This window comes from Melozone crissalis, unplaced genomic scaffold (assembly GCF_028551555.1).
Source record: "Melozone crissalis strain CALT ecotype California unplaced genomic scaffold, PUWL_Pcris_2 ptg000021l_1, whole genome shotgun sequence".
Taxonomy (NCBI): domain Eukaryota; kingdom Metazoa; phylum Chordata; class Aves; order Passeriformes; family Passerellidae; genus Melozone; species Melozone crissalis.
In genome coordinates, this window is record NW_026535799.1 from 2,090,701 (window position 1) to 2,105,000 (window position 14,300).

Sequence of the window (14,300 nt, forward strand, 5' to 3'; positions counted from 1 at the left end):
TCGTCCTCCTCGTCCGCCTCCTCGTCCTCCTTCTCCTCCTCCTCGTCCTGCTCCTAATCCTGCTCCTCCTCCCCCTCATCCGCGTTCTCCTCCTCCTGGGCCTCCTTCTCCTCCTCGTCCTCCTTGTCCTCCTCCTCCTCCTCGTCCTCCACCTCATCCTCCTCCTCGTCCTCCTCGTCCTACTCCCCCTCCTCGTCCTCCTCGTCCTCCTCCTCCTAGTCCTCCTCCTCCTCATCCTCCTCCTCCTCCTCCTCCTCCTCCTCCTCGTCCTCCTCGTCCTCCTCGTCCTCCTCCTCCTCCTCGTCCTCCTAACCCTCCTCGTCCTCCTCCTCCTGGTCCTCGTCCTCCTCCTCCTTGTGCTCCTCGTCCTCGTCCTCCTCCTCTTCCTCCTCCAACTCCTCCTCCTCCTCCTCCACCTCCTCCTCCTCCTCATCGTCCTCCTCCTCCTCCTCCTGCTCCTCGTCCTCCTCTTCTTTGTCCGCCTCCTCTTTCTTGTCCCCTTCGTCCTCCTCCTCCTCCTCGTCCACCTCCTCCTTCTCCTCCTCCTCCTCCTCCTCGTGGTCCTCCTCCTCCTCCTCGTCCTCCTCCTGCTCGTCCTCGTCCTCCTCGTTTTCCTCCTCCTCTTCCTCCTCCTCCTTGTACTCCTCCTCCTCGTCCTCCACCTCCTCGTAGTCCTCCCCGTACTCCTCCTCCTCCTCCCCGTCCTCCTCCTCCTCTTCGTCTTCCTCGTCCTCCTCGTACTCCTCCTCATCCTCCTCCTCCTCCTCCTCGTCCTCCTCGTACTCCTCCTCATCCTTCTCCTCGTTCTCCTCATCCTCCTCGTCCTCCTCCACCTCCTCGTCCTCCTCTTCCTCCTCCTCCTCCTCCTCGTGCTCCTCGACCTCCTTGTCCTCCTCCTCATCCTCATCGTCTTAGTCCTCCATTTCGTCCTCCTCCTCCTCCTCCTCCTCCTCCTCGTCCGCCTCGTACTCCTCGTCCTCCTCCTCTTCGTTCTCCTCCTCCTCCTCCTCCTCGTCCTCCTCCTCCTTCTCCTCCTCCTCGTCATCCTCGTCCTCCTCCTCCTCCTCGTCCTCCTACTTCTCCTCGGCCTCCTCCTCCTCCTCGTCCTTCTCGTCCTCCTTCTCCTCCTCGTCCTCCTCCTCTTCGTAATCCTCCTCCTCCTCTTTCTCATATTCCTCCTCCTCATCCTCATGCTCCTCCTTCTCCACCTCGTGCTCCTCATCCACCTCGTCTGCCTGCTCCTCCTTGTATTCCTCCTCATCCTCCTCGTCCTCCTCCTGCTCGTCCTCATCCTCCTCGTACTTGTCCTCCTCGTCCTCCTCCTCGTCCTCCTCGTTCTCCTCGTCTTCCTCCCCCTCGTCCTCTTCCTTCTCGTACTTCTCCTCCTCATCCTCCTCCTCCTCGTCCTCCTCCTCCTCGTTCTCCTCCTCGTCGTTCTCCTCCTCCTCGTCATCCTCCTCCTCGTCTTCCTAGTCCTCCTCCTCCTCCTCCTCCTCCTCCTACTCCTCCTCCTCCTCCTCGTCCTCCTCGGCCTCCTCACCCTCCTCGTCCTCCTCCTCCTCATCCTCGTCCACCTTCTCCTTGTGCTCCTCGTCGTCGTCCTCCTCCTCTTCCTAATCCACCTCCTCCTCCTCCTCCTCCACCTCCTCCTCCTCCTCCTCCACCTCCTCCTCCTCCTCCTCCTCATCGTCCTCCTCTTCCTTGTCCGCCTCCGCTTTCTTGTCCTCTTCGTCCTCCTCCTCCTCCTCGTCCACCTCCCCCTTCTCCTCCTCCTCCTCCTCCTCGTGCTCCACCTCCTCCTCCTCGTCCTCCTCCTGCTCATCCTCGTCCTCCTCGTCCTCCTCCTCCTCTTCCTCTTGCGCCTCGTACTCCTCCTCCTCGTCCTCCACCTCCTCATAGTCCTCCCTGTACTCCTCCTCCTCCTCCCCGTCCTCCTCCTCCTCCTTGTCCTCCTCGTCCTCCTCGTACTCCTCGCCCTCCTCGTACTCCTCCTCATCCTCCTCCTCGTTGTCCTCATCCTCCTCGTCCTCCTCCTCCTCCTCGTCCTCCTCTTCCTCCTCCTCCTCCTCCTCGTGCTCCTCGACCTCGTCCTCCTCGTCCTCTTCCTCTTCGTTCTCCTCCTCCTCCTCCTCCTCCTTCTCCTCCTCCTCCTCCTCCTCCTCGTCATCCTCGTCCTCCTCATCCTCCTCGTCCTCCTACTACTCCTCGGCCTCCTCCTCCTCCTCCTCGTCCTCATCGTCATCCTCCTCCACTTCGTCCTCCTCGTCCTCCTCCTCCTCTTTCTCTTCCTCCTCGTACTCCTCCTCCTCGTCTTCCACCTCCGCGTAGTCCTCCCCGTACTGCTCCTCCTCCTCCCCGTCCTCGTCCTCCTCCTCCGCGTATTCCTCCTCCTCCTCCTCCTTGTGCTCCTCGACCTCGTCCTCCTCGTCCTCCTCGTCCTCCTCCTCATTCTCCTCCTCCTCCTTCTCATTCTACTCGTCCTTCCCGGCCTCCTCCCCTTCGTGCTCCTCGTCCTTCCCGTTCTCCTCCTACTCTTCGTCCTCCTCCTCCTCCTCCTCGTCCTCGTCCTCCTCCTCCTCCTCCTCCACCTCCTCCTCCTCTTCCTCAACCTCTTCCTACTCTTCCTCATCATCCTTCTCCTCCTCCTCCTCGTCCTCCTCCTCGTCCTCCTCGTCTTTCTCCTCCTCTTCCTCTTCCTCCTCGTACTCCTCCTCCTCATCCTCGTCCTCCTTGTCCCCCTCGTACCCCTCGTCCTCCTCGTACTCCTCCTCATCCTCCTCCTCGCTGTCCTCATCCGCCTCGTCCTCCTCCTCCTCCTCGTCCTCCTCTTCCTCCTCCTCCTCTTCCTCGTGCTCCTCGACCTCGTCCTCCTCGTCCTCCTCCTCTTCGTTCTCCTCCTCCTCCTCCTCCTCCTTCTCCTCCGCCTTCTCCTCCTCCTGGTCATTCTCATCCTCCTCCTCCTCCTCGTCCTCCTACTACTCCTCGTCCTAGTCCTCCTCCTCCTCGTCCTCATCGTCCTCCTTGTCCTCGTCCTCGTCCTCCTCGTCCTCCTCCTCCTCTTCCTCTTCCTCCTCGTACTCCTCCTCCTCGTCCTCCACCTCCTCGTAGTCCTCCCCGTACTCCTCCTCCTCCTCCCAGTCCTCCTCCTCCTCCTCGTCCTCCTCGTCCTCCTCCTCCTCCTCCTCGTTCTCCTACTACTCCTCGGCCTCCTCCTCCTCCTCCTCGTCCTCCTCCTCCTCCTCCTCCTCCTCGTCCTCCTCCTCCTCGTATTCCTCCTCCTCCTCCTCCTCGTGCTCCTCGACCTCGTCCTCCTCGTCCTCCTCTTCTTCGTTCTCCTCCTCCTCCTCCTCCTCCTTCTCCTCCTCCTTCTCCTCCTCCTTCTCATTCTCGTCCTCCTCCTCCTCCTCGTCCGCCTGCTCCTCCTTGTATTCCTCCTCGTCCTCCTCCTCGTCCTCCTCATCCTCGTCCTCGTCCTCCTCGTACTCGTTCTCCTCGTCCTCCTTCTCGTCCACCTCGTTCTCCTCGTCCTCCTCCGCCTCGTTCTCTTCCTCCTCGTACTCCTCCTCCTCGTCCTCCACCTCCTCGTACACCTCGTACTCCTCCTCCTCCTCCTCGTCCTCCTCCTCCTCCTGGTCCTCCTCGTCCTCCTCGTACTCCTCCTCGTTCTTCTCCTCCTCCTCCCCCACGTCCGCCTCCTCCTCCTCATCATCCTCCTCCTCCTCGTCCTCGTCCTCATCCACCTCCTCCTCCTCGTCCTCCTCCTCGGCGTCCTCCTCCTCCTCCTCGTCCTTTTTCTCCTCCTCCTCCTCGTTCTCCTCGTCCTCCTCATCCTCCTCCTCATTCTCCTCCTCCTCCTTCTCATCCTCCTCGTCCTCCCCGGCCTCCTCCTCTTCGTCCTCCTCGTCCTTCCCGTTCTCTTCCTCCTCTTCGTCCTCCTCCTCCTACTCCTCGTCCTCGTCCTCCTCCTCCACCTCCACCTTCTCCGCCTCTTTTTCCACCACCTCCTACTCTTCCTCATCATCCTTCGCCTCCTCCTCCTCGTCCTCCTCGTCTTCCACCTCCTACTCCTCGTCCTCCTCCTCCTCCTCCTCGTATTCCTACTCCTCCTCCTCGTGCTCCTCCTCCTCCTCATCCTCCTCCTCGTCCTCGTCCTCCATGTGCTCCTCGTCCTCCTCCTCCTCGTCCTCCTCGTCCTCCTCGTCCTCCTCCTCCTCCTCCTCCTCCTCGTCCTCCTCCGCCTCCTCCTCCTCCTCCACATATTCCTACTCCTCCTCCTCATCCTCCGTATCCTACTCCTGGTCCTCCTCCTCCTCCCCCTCCTCCTCCTCGTTCTCGTCCTCCTCATCCTCGTCCTCCCCGTCCTCCTCCTCCTCGTCCTCCTCGTCAACCTCGTCCTCCTCGTCCGCCTCCTCGTCCCCCTCCTCGTCCTCCTTGTCCTCCTCGTCCTCCTCCTCATGCCCCTTCCACGTCCTCCTCCTCGTCCTCCTCCTCCTCCTCGTCCTCCTCATCCTCCTCGTCCTCCTCGTCCTCCTCCTCCACGTCCTCCTCGTCCTCCTCCTCCTCGTCCTCCTCATCCTTCTCATCCTTGTCCTCGTCCTCGTCTTACACATCCTCCTGCTTCTCCTCCTCCTCCTCCTCCTCCTCCTTCTCCTCCTCCTCCTCCTCCTCCTACTGGGCCTCCTCGTCATCCTCCTCCTCGGCCTCTTCCTCCTCCTCCTCCTCATCCTCCTCCGCCTCCTCCACTTCCTCGTCCTCCTACTCATCCTCCTCCTTGTCCTACTCCTCCTCCTCCTCATCCTCCTCCTCCTCCTGGTCCTCCTCGTCCTCCTCCTCCTCGGTCTCTTCCTCCTCCTCCTCCTCATCCTCCTCCTCGTCCGCGTCCACCTCCTCCTCCTCGTCCTCCTCCTCCTCCTCATCCGCGTGCTCGACCTCCTCCCCCTCCTCCTCGTTGTCCTCCCCCTCGTCCTCCTTCTCCTTCTTGTCCTCCTCGTCCTCCTCCTCCTCCTCATCCTTCTCGTCCTCCTCCTCCTCGTCCTTTTCCTCGTCCACCTCCTCCTCCTCCTCCTCGTACTCCTCGCGCTCGTCCTCCTCCTCCTCCTCGACCTCCTCCTGCTCGTCCTCTTCCTCGTCCTCCGCCTCCTCCTCGTCCTCCTCCTCCTCCTCGTCCGCGTCCTCGTCCTCCTCCCCCTGCTCCTCGTTCTTCTCCTCCTCGTCCTCCTTCTCCTCCTCGTCCTCCTCCTCCTCCTTGTCCTCCTCGTCCTCGTCCTCCTCGTCCTCCTCGTCCTCCACGTCCTCCACTGCATCCTCCTCCTGCTCCTCCTTTTCTTCCTCGTCCGCGTCCTCATGCCCCTCCGCGTCCTCCTCCTCGTCCTCTTAATCCTCCTCGTCCTCCTCGTCCTCCTCGTCCTCCTCGTCCTCGTCCTCCTCCTCGTCCTCCTCGTCCTCCTCCGCGTCCTCCTCGTCCTCCTCGTCCTCCTCGTCCTCCGCCTCCTCGTCCTTCTCCTCCTTGTCCTCGTCATCGTCTTCCTCGTCCTCCTGCTCCTCCTCCTCCTCCACCCCCTGCTCCTCCTCCTCCTCGTCCTCCTCCTCCTTGTCCTCCTCATCCTCCTGGTCCTCCTCGTCATCCTCCTCCTCGGCCTCTTCCTCCTCCTCCTCCTCATCCTTCTCCTTCTCCTCCTCCTCCTCCTCCTAATCCTCTTCCGCCTCCTCCTCCTCCCCGTCCTCCTAAGCGTCCTCCTCCACGTCCTCCTCCTCCTCCTCGTCCTCCTCCTCCTCCGCCTCATCCTCCTCCTCCTCATCCTCCTCCTCGTCCTCCTCCTCCTCCTGGTCCTCCTCGTCCTCCTCCTCCTCGTCCTCCTTCTCCTCCTCGTCCTCCTCCTCCTCCTCGTCCTCGTCCCCCTCATCCTCCTCGTCCTCCTCGTCCTCCTCGTCCTCCTCCTCCTCGTCCTTCTCCTCCTTGTCTTCATCATCATCTTCCTCGTCCTCCTGCTCCTCCTCCTCCTCCACCCCCTGCTCCTCCTCCTCCTCCTCGTCCTCCTCATCCCGCTCCTCCTCGTCATCCTGGTCCTCCTCGTCATCCTCCTCCTCGGCCTCTTCTTCCTCCTCCTCCTCATCCTTCTCCTCCTCCTCCTCCTCCTCCTCCTAATCCTCTTCCGCCTCCTCCTCCTCCCCGTCCACCTACTCCTCCTCCTTTACATCCTCCTCCTCCTCCTCGTCCTCCTGCTCCTCCGCCTCATCCTCCTCCTCCTCCTGGTCCTCCTCGTCCTCCTACTCCTCGGCCTCTTCCTCCTCCTCCTCCTAGTCCTCCTCCTCGTCCTTGTTCACCTCCTCTTCCTCGTCCTCGTTCACCTCCTCCTCCGCGTCCTCCTCCTCCTCCACATCCGCGTGCTCGTCCTCCTCCCCCTCCTCCTAGTTTTCATCCCCCTCGTCCTCCTTCTCCTCCTCATCCTCCTCCTCCTCCTCGTCCTCCACGTCCTCGTCCTCCTCGTCCTCTTCTCCTCATCATCATTCTCATCCTTCTCCTCCTTTTCCTCGTCCACCTCCTCCTCCTCGTACTCCTCGCCCTCATCCTCCTCCTCCTCCTCGTCCTCCTCCTGCTCGTCCTCTTCCTCGTCCTCCGCCTCCTCCTCGTCCTCCTCCTCCTCCTCGTCCGCGTCCTCGTCCTCCTCCCCCTGTTCCTCGTTCTTCTCCTCCTCGTCCTCCTCCTGCTCGTCCTCCTCCTGCTCGTCCTCTTCCTCGTCCTCCGCCTCCTCCTCGTCCTCCTCCTCCTCCTCGTCCACGTCCTCGTCCTCCTCCCCCTGTTCCTCGTTCTTCTCCTCCTCGTCCTCCTCGTCCTCCTCGTCCTCCACCGCATCCTCCTCCTCCGCCTCCTTGTCCTCCTCGTCCTCGTCCTCGTCCTCCTCGTACTCATTCTCCTCGTCCTCCTCCTCGTCCACCTCGTTCTCCTCGTCCTCCTCCGCCTCGTTCTCTTCCTCCTCGTACTCCTCCTCCTCGTCCTCCACCTCCTCGTAGACCTCGTACTCCTCCTCCTCCTCCTCGTCCTCCTCCTCCTCCTGGTCCTCCTCGTCCTCCTCGTACTCCTCCTCGTTCTTCTCCTCCTCCTCCTCCTCGTCCGCCTCCTCCTCCTCATCATCCTCCTCCTCCTCGTCCTCGTCCTCATCCACCTCCTCCTCCTCGTCCTCCTCCTCGGCGTCCTCCTCCTCCTCCTCGTCCTTTTTCTCCTCCTCCTCCTCGTTCTCCTCGTCCTCCTCGTCCTCCTCCTCATTCTCCTCCTCCTCCTTCTCCTCCTCCTCGTCCTCCCCGGCCTCCTCCTCTTCGTCCTCCTCGTCCTTCCCGTTCTCTTCCTCCTCTTCGTCCTCCTCGTCCTTCCCGTTCTCTTCCTCCTCTTCGTCCTCCTCCTCCTCCTCGTCCTCCTCCTCGTCCTCCTCGTCTTCCACCTCCTACTCCTCGTCCTCCTCCTCCCCCTCCTCGTATTCCTACTCCTCCTCCTCGTGCTCCTCCTCCTCCTCATCCTCCTCCTCGTCCTCGTCCTCCATGTTCTCCTCGTCCTCCTTCTCCTCGTCCTCCTCGTCCTCCTCCTCCTCCTCCTCCTCCTCATCGTCCTCCTCCGCCTCCTCCTCCTCCTCCACATATTCCTACTCCTCCTCCTCATCCTCCGTATCCTACTCCTGGTCCTCCTCCCCCTCTTCCTCCTCCTCCTCCTCCTCCTCCTCCTCCTCCTCCTCCTCCTCGTTCTCGTCCTCCTCATCCTCATCCTCCCCGTCCTCCTCCTCCTCGTCCTCCTCGTCCACCTCGTCCTCCTCGTCCGCCTCCTCGTCCCCCTCCTCGTCCTCCTTGTCCTCCTCGTCCTCCTCCTCATGCCCCTTCCACGTCCTCCTCCTCGTCCTCCTCCTCCTCCTCGTCCTCCTCATCCTCCTCATCCTCCTCGTCCTCCTCCTCCTCGTCCTCCTCCTCCTCCTCATCCTTCTCATCCTTGTCCTCGTCCTCGTCTTACCCATCCTCCTGCTTCTCCTCCTCCTCCTCCTCCTCCTCCTTCTCCTCCTCCTCCTCCTCCTCCTACTGGGCCTCGTCATCCTCCTCCTCAACCTCTTCCTCCTCCTCCTCCTCATCCTCCTCCGCCTCCTCCTCTTCCTCGTCCTCCTACTCATCCTCCTCCTTGTCCTACTCCTCGTCCTCCTCATCCTCCTCCTCCAACTGGTCCTCCTCGTCCTCCTCCTCCTCGGTCTCTTCCTCCTCCTCCTCCTCGTCCTCCTCCTCGTCCGCGTCCACCTCCTCCTCCTCGTCCTCCTCCTCCTCCTCATCCGCGTGCTCGACCTCCTCCCCCTCCTCCTCGTTGTCCTCCCCCTCGTCCTCCTTCTCCTCCTTGTCCTCCTCCTCCTCCTCGTCCTCCTCGTCCTCGTCCTCCTCGTCCTCCTCCTCCTCATCCTTCTCGTCCTCCTCCTCCTCGTCCTTTTCCTCGTCCACCTCCTCCTCCTCCTCCTCGTACTCCTCGCCCTCATCCTCCTCCTCCTCCTCGTCCTCCTCCTGCTCGTCCTCTTCCTCCTCCTCCGCCTCCTCCTCGTCCTCCTCCTCCTCCTCGTCCACGTCCTCGTCCTCCTCCCCCTGCTCCTCGTTCTTCTCCTCCTCGTCCTCCTCCTGCTCGTCCTCCTCCTGCTCGTCCTCTTCCTCGTCCTCCGCCTCCTCCTCGTCCTCCTCCTCCTCCTCGTCCTCCTCCTCCTCCTCATCATCCTCGTCCTCGTCTTCCATGTTCTCCTCGTCCTCCTCCTCCTCGTCCTCCTCCTCCTCCTTCTCCTCCTCCTCGTCCTCCCCGGCCTCCTCCTCTTCGTCCTCCTCGTCCTTCCCGTTCTCTTCCTCCTCTTCGTCCTCCTCGTCCTTCCCGTTCTCTTCCTCCTCTTCGTCCTCCTCCTCCTCCTCGTCCTCCTCCTCGTCCTCCTCGTCTTCCACCTCCTACTCCTCGTCCTCCTCCTCCCCCTCCTCGTATTCCTACTCCTCCTCCTCGTGCTCCTCCTCCTCCTCATCCTCCTCCTCGTCCTCGTCCTCCATGTTCTCCTCGTCCTCCTTCTCCTCGTCCTCCTCGTCCTCCTCCTCCTCCTCCTCCTCCTCATCGTCCTCCTCCGCCTCCTCCTCCTCCTCCACATATTCCTACTCCTCCTCCTCATCCTCCGTATCCTACTCCTGGTCCTCCTCCCCCTCTTCCTCCTCCTCCTCCTCCTCCTCCTCCTCCTCCTCCTCCTCCTCGTTCTCGTCCTCCTCATCCTCATCCTCCCCGTCCTCCTCCTCCTCGTCCTCCTCGTCCACCTCGTCCTCCTCGTCCGCCTCCTCGTCCCCCTCCTCGTCCTCCTTGTCCTCCTCGTCCTCCTCCTCATGCCCCTTCCACGTCCTCCTCCTCGTCCTCCTCCTCCTCCTCGTCCTCCTCATCCTCCTCATCCTCCTCGTCCTCCTCCTCCTCGTCCTCCTCCTCCTCCTCATCCTTCTCATCCTTGTCCTCGTCCTCGTCTTACCCATCCTCCTGCTTCTCCTCCTCCTCCTCCTCCTCCTCCTTCTCCTCCTCCTCCTCCTCCTCCTACTGGGCCTCGTCATCCTCCTCCTCAACCTCTTCCTCCTCCTCCTCCTCATCCTCCTCCGCCTCCTCCTCTTCCTCGTCCTCCTACTCATCCTCCTCCTTGTCCTACTCCTCGTCCTCCTCATCCTCCTCCTCCAACTGGTCCTCCTCGTCCTCCTCCTCCTCGGTCTCTTCCTCCTCCTCCTCCTCGTCCTCCTCCTCGTCCGCGTCCACCTCCTCCTCCTCGTCCTCCTCCTCCTCCTCATCCGCGTGCTCGACCTCCTCCCCCTCCTCCTCGTTGTCCTCCCCCTCGTCCTCCTTCTCCTCCTTGTCCTCCTCCTCCTCCTCGTCCTCCTCGTCCTCGTCCTCCTCGTCCTCCTCCTCCTCATCCTTCTCGTCCTCCTCCTCCTCGTCCTTTTCCTCGTCCACCTCCTCCTCCTCCTCCTCGTACTCCTCGCCCTCATCCTCCTCCTCCTCCTCGTCCTCCTCCTGCTGGTCCTCTTCCTCCTCCTCCGCCTCCTCCTCGTCCTCCTCCTCCTCCTCGTCCACGTCCTCGTCCTCCTCCCCCTGCTGCTCGTTCTTCTCCTCCTCGTCCTCCTCCTGCTCGTCCTCCTCCTGCTCGTCCTCTTCCTCGTCCTCCGCCTCCTCCTCGTCCTCCTCCTCCTCCTCGTCCTCCTCCTCCTCCTCATCATCCTCGTCCTCGTCCTCCATGTTCTCCTCGTCCTCCTCCTCCTCGTCCTCCTCGTCCTCCTCCTCCTCCTCCTCGTCCTCCTCCGCCTCCTCCTCCTCCTCCACATATTCCTACTCCTCCTCCTCATCCTCCGTATCCTACTCCTGGTCCTCCTCCCCCTCTTCCTCCTCCTCCTCCTCCTCCTCCTCCTCCTCCTCCTCCTCCTCGTTCTCGTCCTCCTCATCCTCGTCCTCCCCGTCCTCCTCCTCCTCGTCCTCCTCGTCCACCTCGTCCTCCTCGTCCGCCTCCTCGTCCCCCTCCTCGTCCTCCTTGTCCTCCTCGTCCTCCTCCTCATGCCCCTTCCACGTCCTCCTCCTCGTCCTCCTCCTCCTCCTCGTCCTCCTCATCCTCCTCATCCTCCTCGTCCTCCTCCTCCTCGTCCTCCTCGTCCTCCTCCTCCTCGTCCTCCTCCTCCTCCTCATCCTTCTCATCCTTGTCCTCGTCCTCGTCTTCCCCATCCTCCTGCTTCTCCTCCTCCTCCTCCTCCTCCTCCTTCTCCTCCTCCTCCTCCTCCTCCTACTGGGCCTCCTCGTCATCCTCCTCCTCAACCTCTTCCTCCTCCTCCTCCTCATCCTCCTCCGCCTCCTCCTCTTCCTCGTCATCCTACTCATCCTCCTCCTTGTCCTACTCCTCGTCCTCCTCATCCTCCTCCTCCTCCTGGTCCTCCTCGTCCTCCTCCTCCTCGGTCCCTTCCTCCTCCTCCTCCTCGTCCTCCTCCTCGTCCGCGTCCACCTCCTCCTCCTCGTCCTCCTCCTCCTCCTCATCCGCGTGCTCGACCTCCTCCCCCTCCTCCTCGTTGTCCTCCTCCTCGTCCTCCTTCTCCTCCTTGTCCTCCTCCTCCTCCTCGTCCTCCTCGTCCTCGTCCTCCTCGTCCTCCTCCTCCTCATCCTTCTCGTCCTCCTCCTCCTCGTCCTTTTCCTCGTCCACCTCCTCCTCCTCCTCCTCATACTCCTCGCCCTCATCCTCCTCCTCCTCCTCGTCCTCCTCCTGCTCGTCCTCTTCCTCGTCCTCCGCCTCCTCCTCGTCCTCCTCCTCCTCCTCGTCCGCGTCCTCGTCCTCCTCCCCCTGTTCCTCGTTCTTCTCCTCCTCGTCCTCCTCCTGCTCGTCCTCCTCCTGCTCGTCCTCTTCCTCGTCCTCCGCCTCCTCCTCGTCCTCCTCCTCCTCCTCGTCCGCGTCCTCGTCCTCCTCCCCCTGCTCCTCGTTCTTCTCCTCCTCGTCCTCCTTCTCCTCCTCGTCCTCCTTCTCCTCCTCGTCCTCCTCGTCCTCCTCCTCCTCATCCTCCTCGTCCTCGTCCTCCTCGTCGTCCTCGTCCTCCTCGTCCTCCACCGCATCCTCCTCCTCCGCCTCCTTGTCCTCCTCGTCCTCGTCCTCGTCCTCCTCGTACTCGTTCTCCTCGTCCTCCTCCTCGTCCACCTCGTTCTCCTCGTCCTCCTCCGCCTCGTTCTCTTCCTCCTCGTACTCCTCCTCGTCGTCCTCCACCTCCTCGTACACTTCGTACTCCTCCTCCTCCTCCTCGTCCTCCTCCTCCTCCTCGTCCTCCTCGTACTCCTCCTCGTTCTTCTCCTCCTCCTCCTCCTCGTCCGCCTCCTCCTCCTCATCATCCTCCTCCTCCTCGTCCTCGTCCTCATCCACCTCCTCCTCCTCGTCCTCCTCCTCGGCGTCCTCCTCCTCCTCCTCGTCCTTTTTCTCCTCCTCCTCCTCGTTCTCCTCGTCCTCCTCGTCCTCCTCCTCATTCTCCTCCTCCTCCTTCTCCTCCTCCTCGTCCTCCCCGGCCTCCTCCTCTTCGTCCTCCTCGTCCTTCCCGTTCTCTTCCTTCTCTTCGTCCTCCTCGTCCTTCCCGTTCTCTTCCTCCTCTTCGTCCTCCTCCTCCTCCTCGTCCTCCTCCTCGTCCTCCTCGTCTTCCACCTCCTACTCCTCGTCCTCCTCCTCCTCCTCCTCGTATTCCTACTCCTCCTCCTCGTGCTCCTCCTCCTCCTCATCCTCCTCCTCGTCCTCGTCCTCCATGTTCTCCTCGTCCTCCTCCTCCTCGTCCTCCTCGTCCTCCTCGTCCTCCTCCTCCTCCTCCTCCTCCTCCTCCGCCTCCTCCTCCTCCTCCACATATTCCTACTCCTCCTCCTCATCCTCCGTATCCTACTCCTGGTCCTCCTCCCCCTCTTCCTCCTCCTCCTCCTCCTCCTCCTCCTCCTCGTTCTCGTCCTCCTCATCCTCATCCTCCCCGTCCTCCTCCTCCTCGTCCTCCTCGTCCACCTCGTCCTCCTCTTCCGCCTCCTCGTCCCCCTCCTCGTCCTCCTTGTCCTCCTCGTCCTCCTCCTCATGCCCCTTCCACGTCCTCCTCCTCGTCCTCCTCCTCCTCCTCGTCCTCCTCATCCTCCTCATCCTCCTCGTCCTCCTCCTCCTCGTCCTCCTCGTCCTCCTCCTCCTCGTCCTCCTCCTCCTCCTCATTCTTCTCATCCTTGTCCTCGTCCTCGTCTTCCCCATCCTCCTGCTTCTCCTCCTCCTCCTCCTCCTCCTCCTTCTCCTCCTCCTCCTCCTCCTCCTACTGGGTCTCCTCGTCATCCTCCTCCTCAACCTCTTCCTCCTCCTCCTCCTCATCCTCCTCCGCCTCCTCCTCTTCCTCGTCCTCCTACTCATCCTCCTCCCTGTCCTACTCCTCGTCCTCCTCATCCTCCTCCTCCTCCTGGTCCTCCTGGTCCTCCTCCTCCTCGGTCTCTTCCTCCTCCTCCTCCTCGTCCTCCTCCTCGTCCGCGTCCACCTCCTCCTCCTCGTCCTCCTCCTCCTCCTCATCCGCGTGCTCGACCTCCTCCCCCTCCTCCTCGTTGTCCTCCCCCTCGTCCTCCTTCTCCTCCTTGTCCTCCTCCTCCTCCTCGTCCTTTTCCTCGTCCACCTCCTCCTCCTCCTCCTCGTACTCCTCGCCCTCATCCTCCTCCTCCTCCTCGTCCGCGTCCTCGTCCTCCTCCCCCTGTTCCTCGTTCTTCTCCTCCTCGTCCTCCTCCTGCTCGTCCTCCTCCTGCTCCTCCTCTTCCTCGTCCTCCGCCTCCTCCTCGTCCTCCTCCTCCTCTTCGTCTGCGTCCTCGTCCTCCACCCCCTGCTCCTCGTTCTTCTCCTCCTCGTCCTCCTTCTCCTCCTCGTCCTCCTCCTCCTCCTCATCCTCCTCGTCCTCGTCCTCCTCGTCCTCCTCGTCCTCCTCGTCCTCCACCGCATCCTCCTCCTCCGCCTCCTTGTCCTCCTCGTCCTCGTCCTCGTCCTCCTCGTACTCGTTCTCCTCGTCCTCCTCCTCGTCCACCTCGTTCTCCTCGTCCTCCTCCGCCTCGTTCTCTTCCTCCTCGTACTCCTCCTCCTCGTCCTCCACCTCCTCGTAGACCTCGTACTCCTCCTCCTCCTCCTCGTCCTCCTCCTCCTCCTGGTCCTCCTCGTCCTCCTCGTACTCCTCCTCGTTCTTCTCCTCCTCCTCCTCCTCGTCCGCCTCCTCCTCCTCATCATCCTCCTCCTCCTCGTCCTCGTCCTCATCCACCTCCTCCTCCTCGGCGTCCTCCTCCTCCTCCTCGTCCTTTTTCTCCTCCTCCTCCTCGTTCTCCTCGTCCTCCTCGTCCTCCTCCTCATTCTCCTCCTCCTCCTTCTCCTCCTCCTCGTCCTCCCCGGCCTCCTCCTCTTCGTCCTCCTCGTCCTTCCCGTTCTCTTCCTCCTCTTCGTCCTCCTCGTCCTTCCCGTTCTCTTCCTCCTCTTCGTCCTCCTCCTCCTCCTCGTCCTCCTCCTCGTCCTCCTCGTCTTCCACCTCCTACTCCTCGTCCTCCTCCTCCCCCTCCTCGTATTCCTACTCCTCCTCCTCGTGCTCCTCCTCCTCCTCATCCTCCTCCTCGTCCTCGTCCTCCATGTTCTCCTCGTCCTCCTCCTCCTCGTCCTCCTCGTCCTCCTCCTCCTCCTCCTCCTCCTCCTCGTCCTCCTCCGCCTCCTCCTCCTCCTTCAAATATTCCTACTCCTCCTCCTCATCCTCCGTATCCTACTCCTGGTCCTCCTGCCCCTCTTCCTCCT

At 62.7% G+C, this 14,300-nt stretch overlaps 1 protein-coding gene across 1 annotated transcript in view; it reads left to right on the forward strand.

The window, feature by feature from the left end:
* Window positions 1-345: 345 nt before the first annotated feature.
* Window positions 346-14,300, forward strand: part of LOC128937675 (uncharacterized protein DDB_G0271670-like) — a gene marked incomplete at both ends in the record, with an annotated part of 13,978 nt that continues 23 nt past the window's right edge. Inside the window, 8 exons of the mRNA XM_054277466.1 lie at window positions 346-420; window positions 9,113-9,163; window positions 9,717-10,025; window positions 10,275-10,319; window positions 10,630-10,689; window positions 11,017-11,250; window positions 13,457-13,507; window positions 14,243-14,300. The exon at window positions 14,243-14,300 is cut by the window's right edge and continues 23 nt beyond it. Of these exons, the coding sequence (XP_054133441.1) occupies window positions 346-420; window positions 9,113-9,163; window positions 9,717-10,025; window positions 10,275-10,319; window positions 10,630-10,689; window positions 11,017-11,250; window positions 13,457-13,507; window positions 14,243-14,300 (883 nt within the window). The remainder of the gene's footprint in view (window positions 421-9,112; window positions 9,164-9,716; window positions 10,026-10,274; window positions 10,320-10,629; window positions 10,690-11,016; window positions 11,251-13,456; window positions 13,508-14,242) is intronic.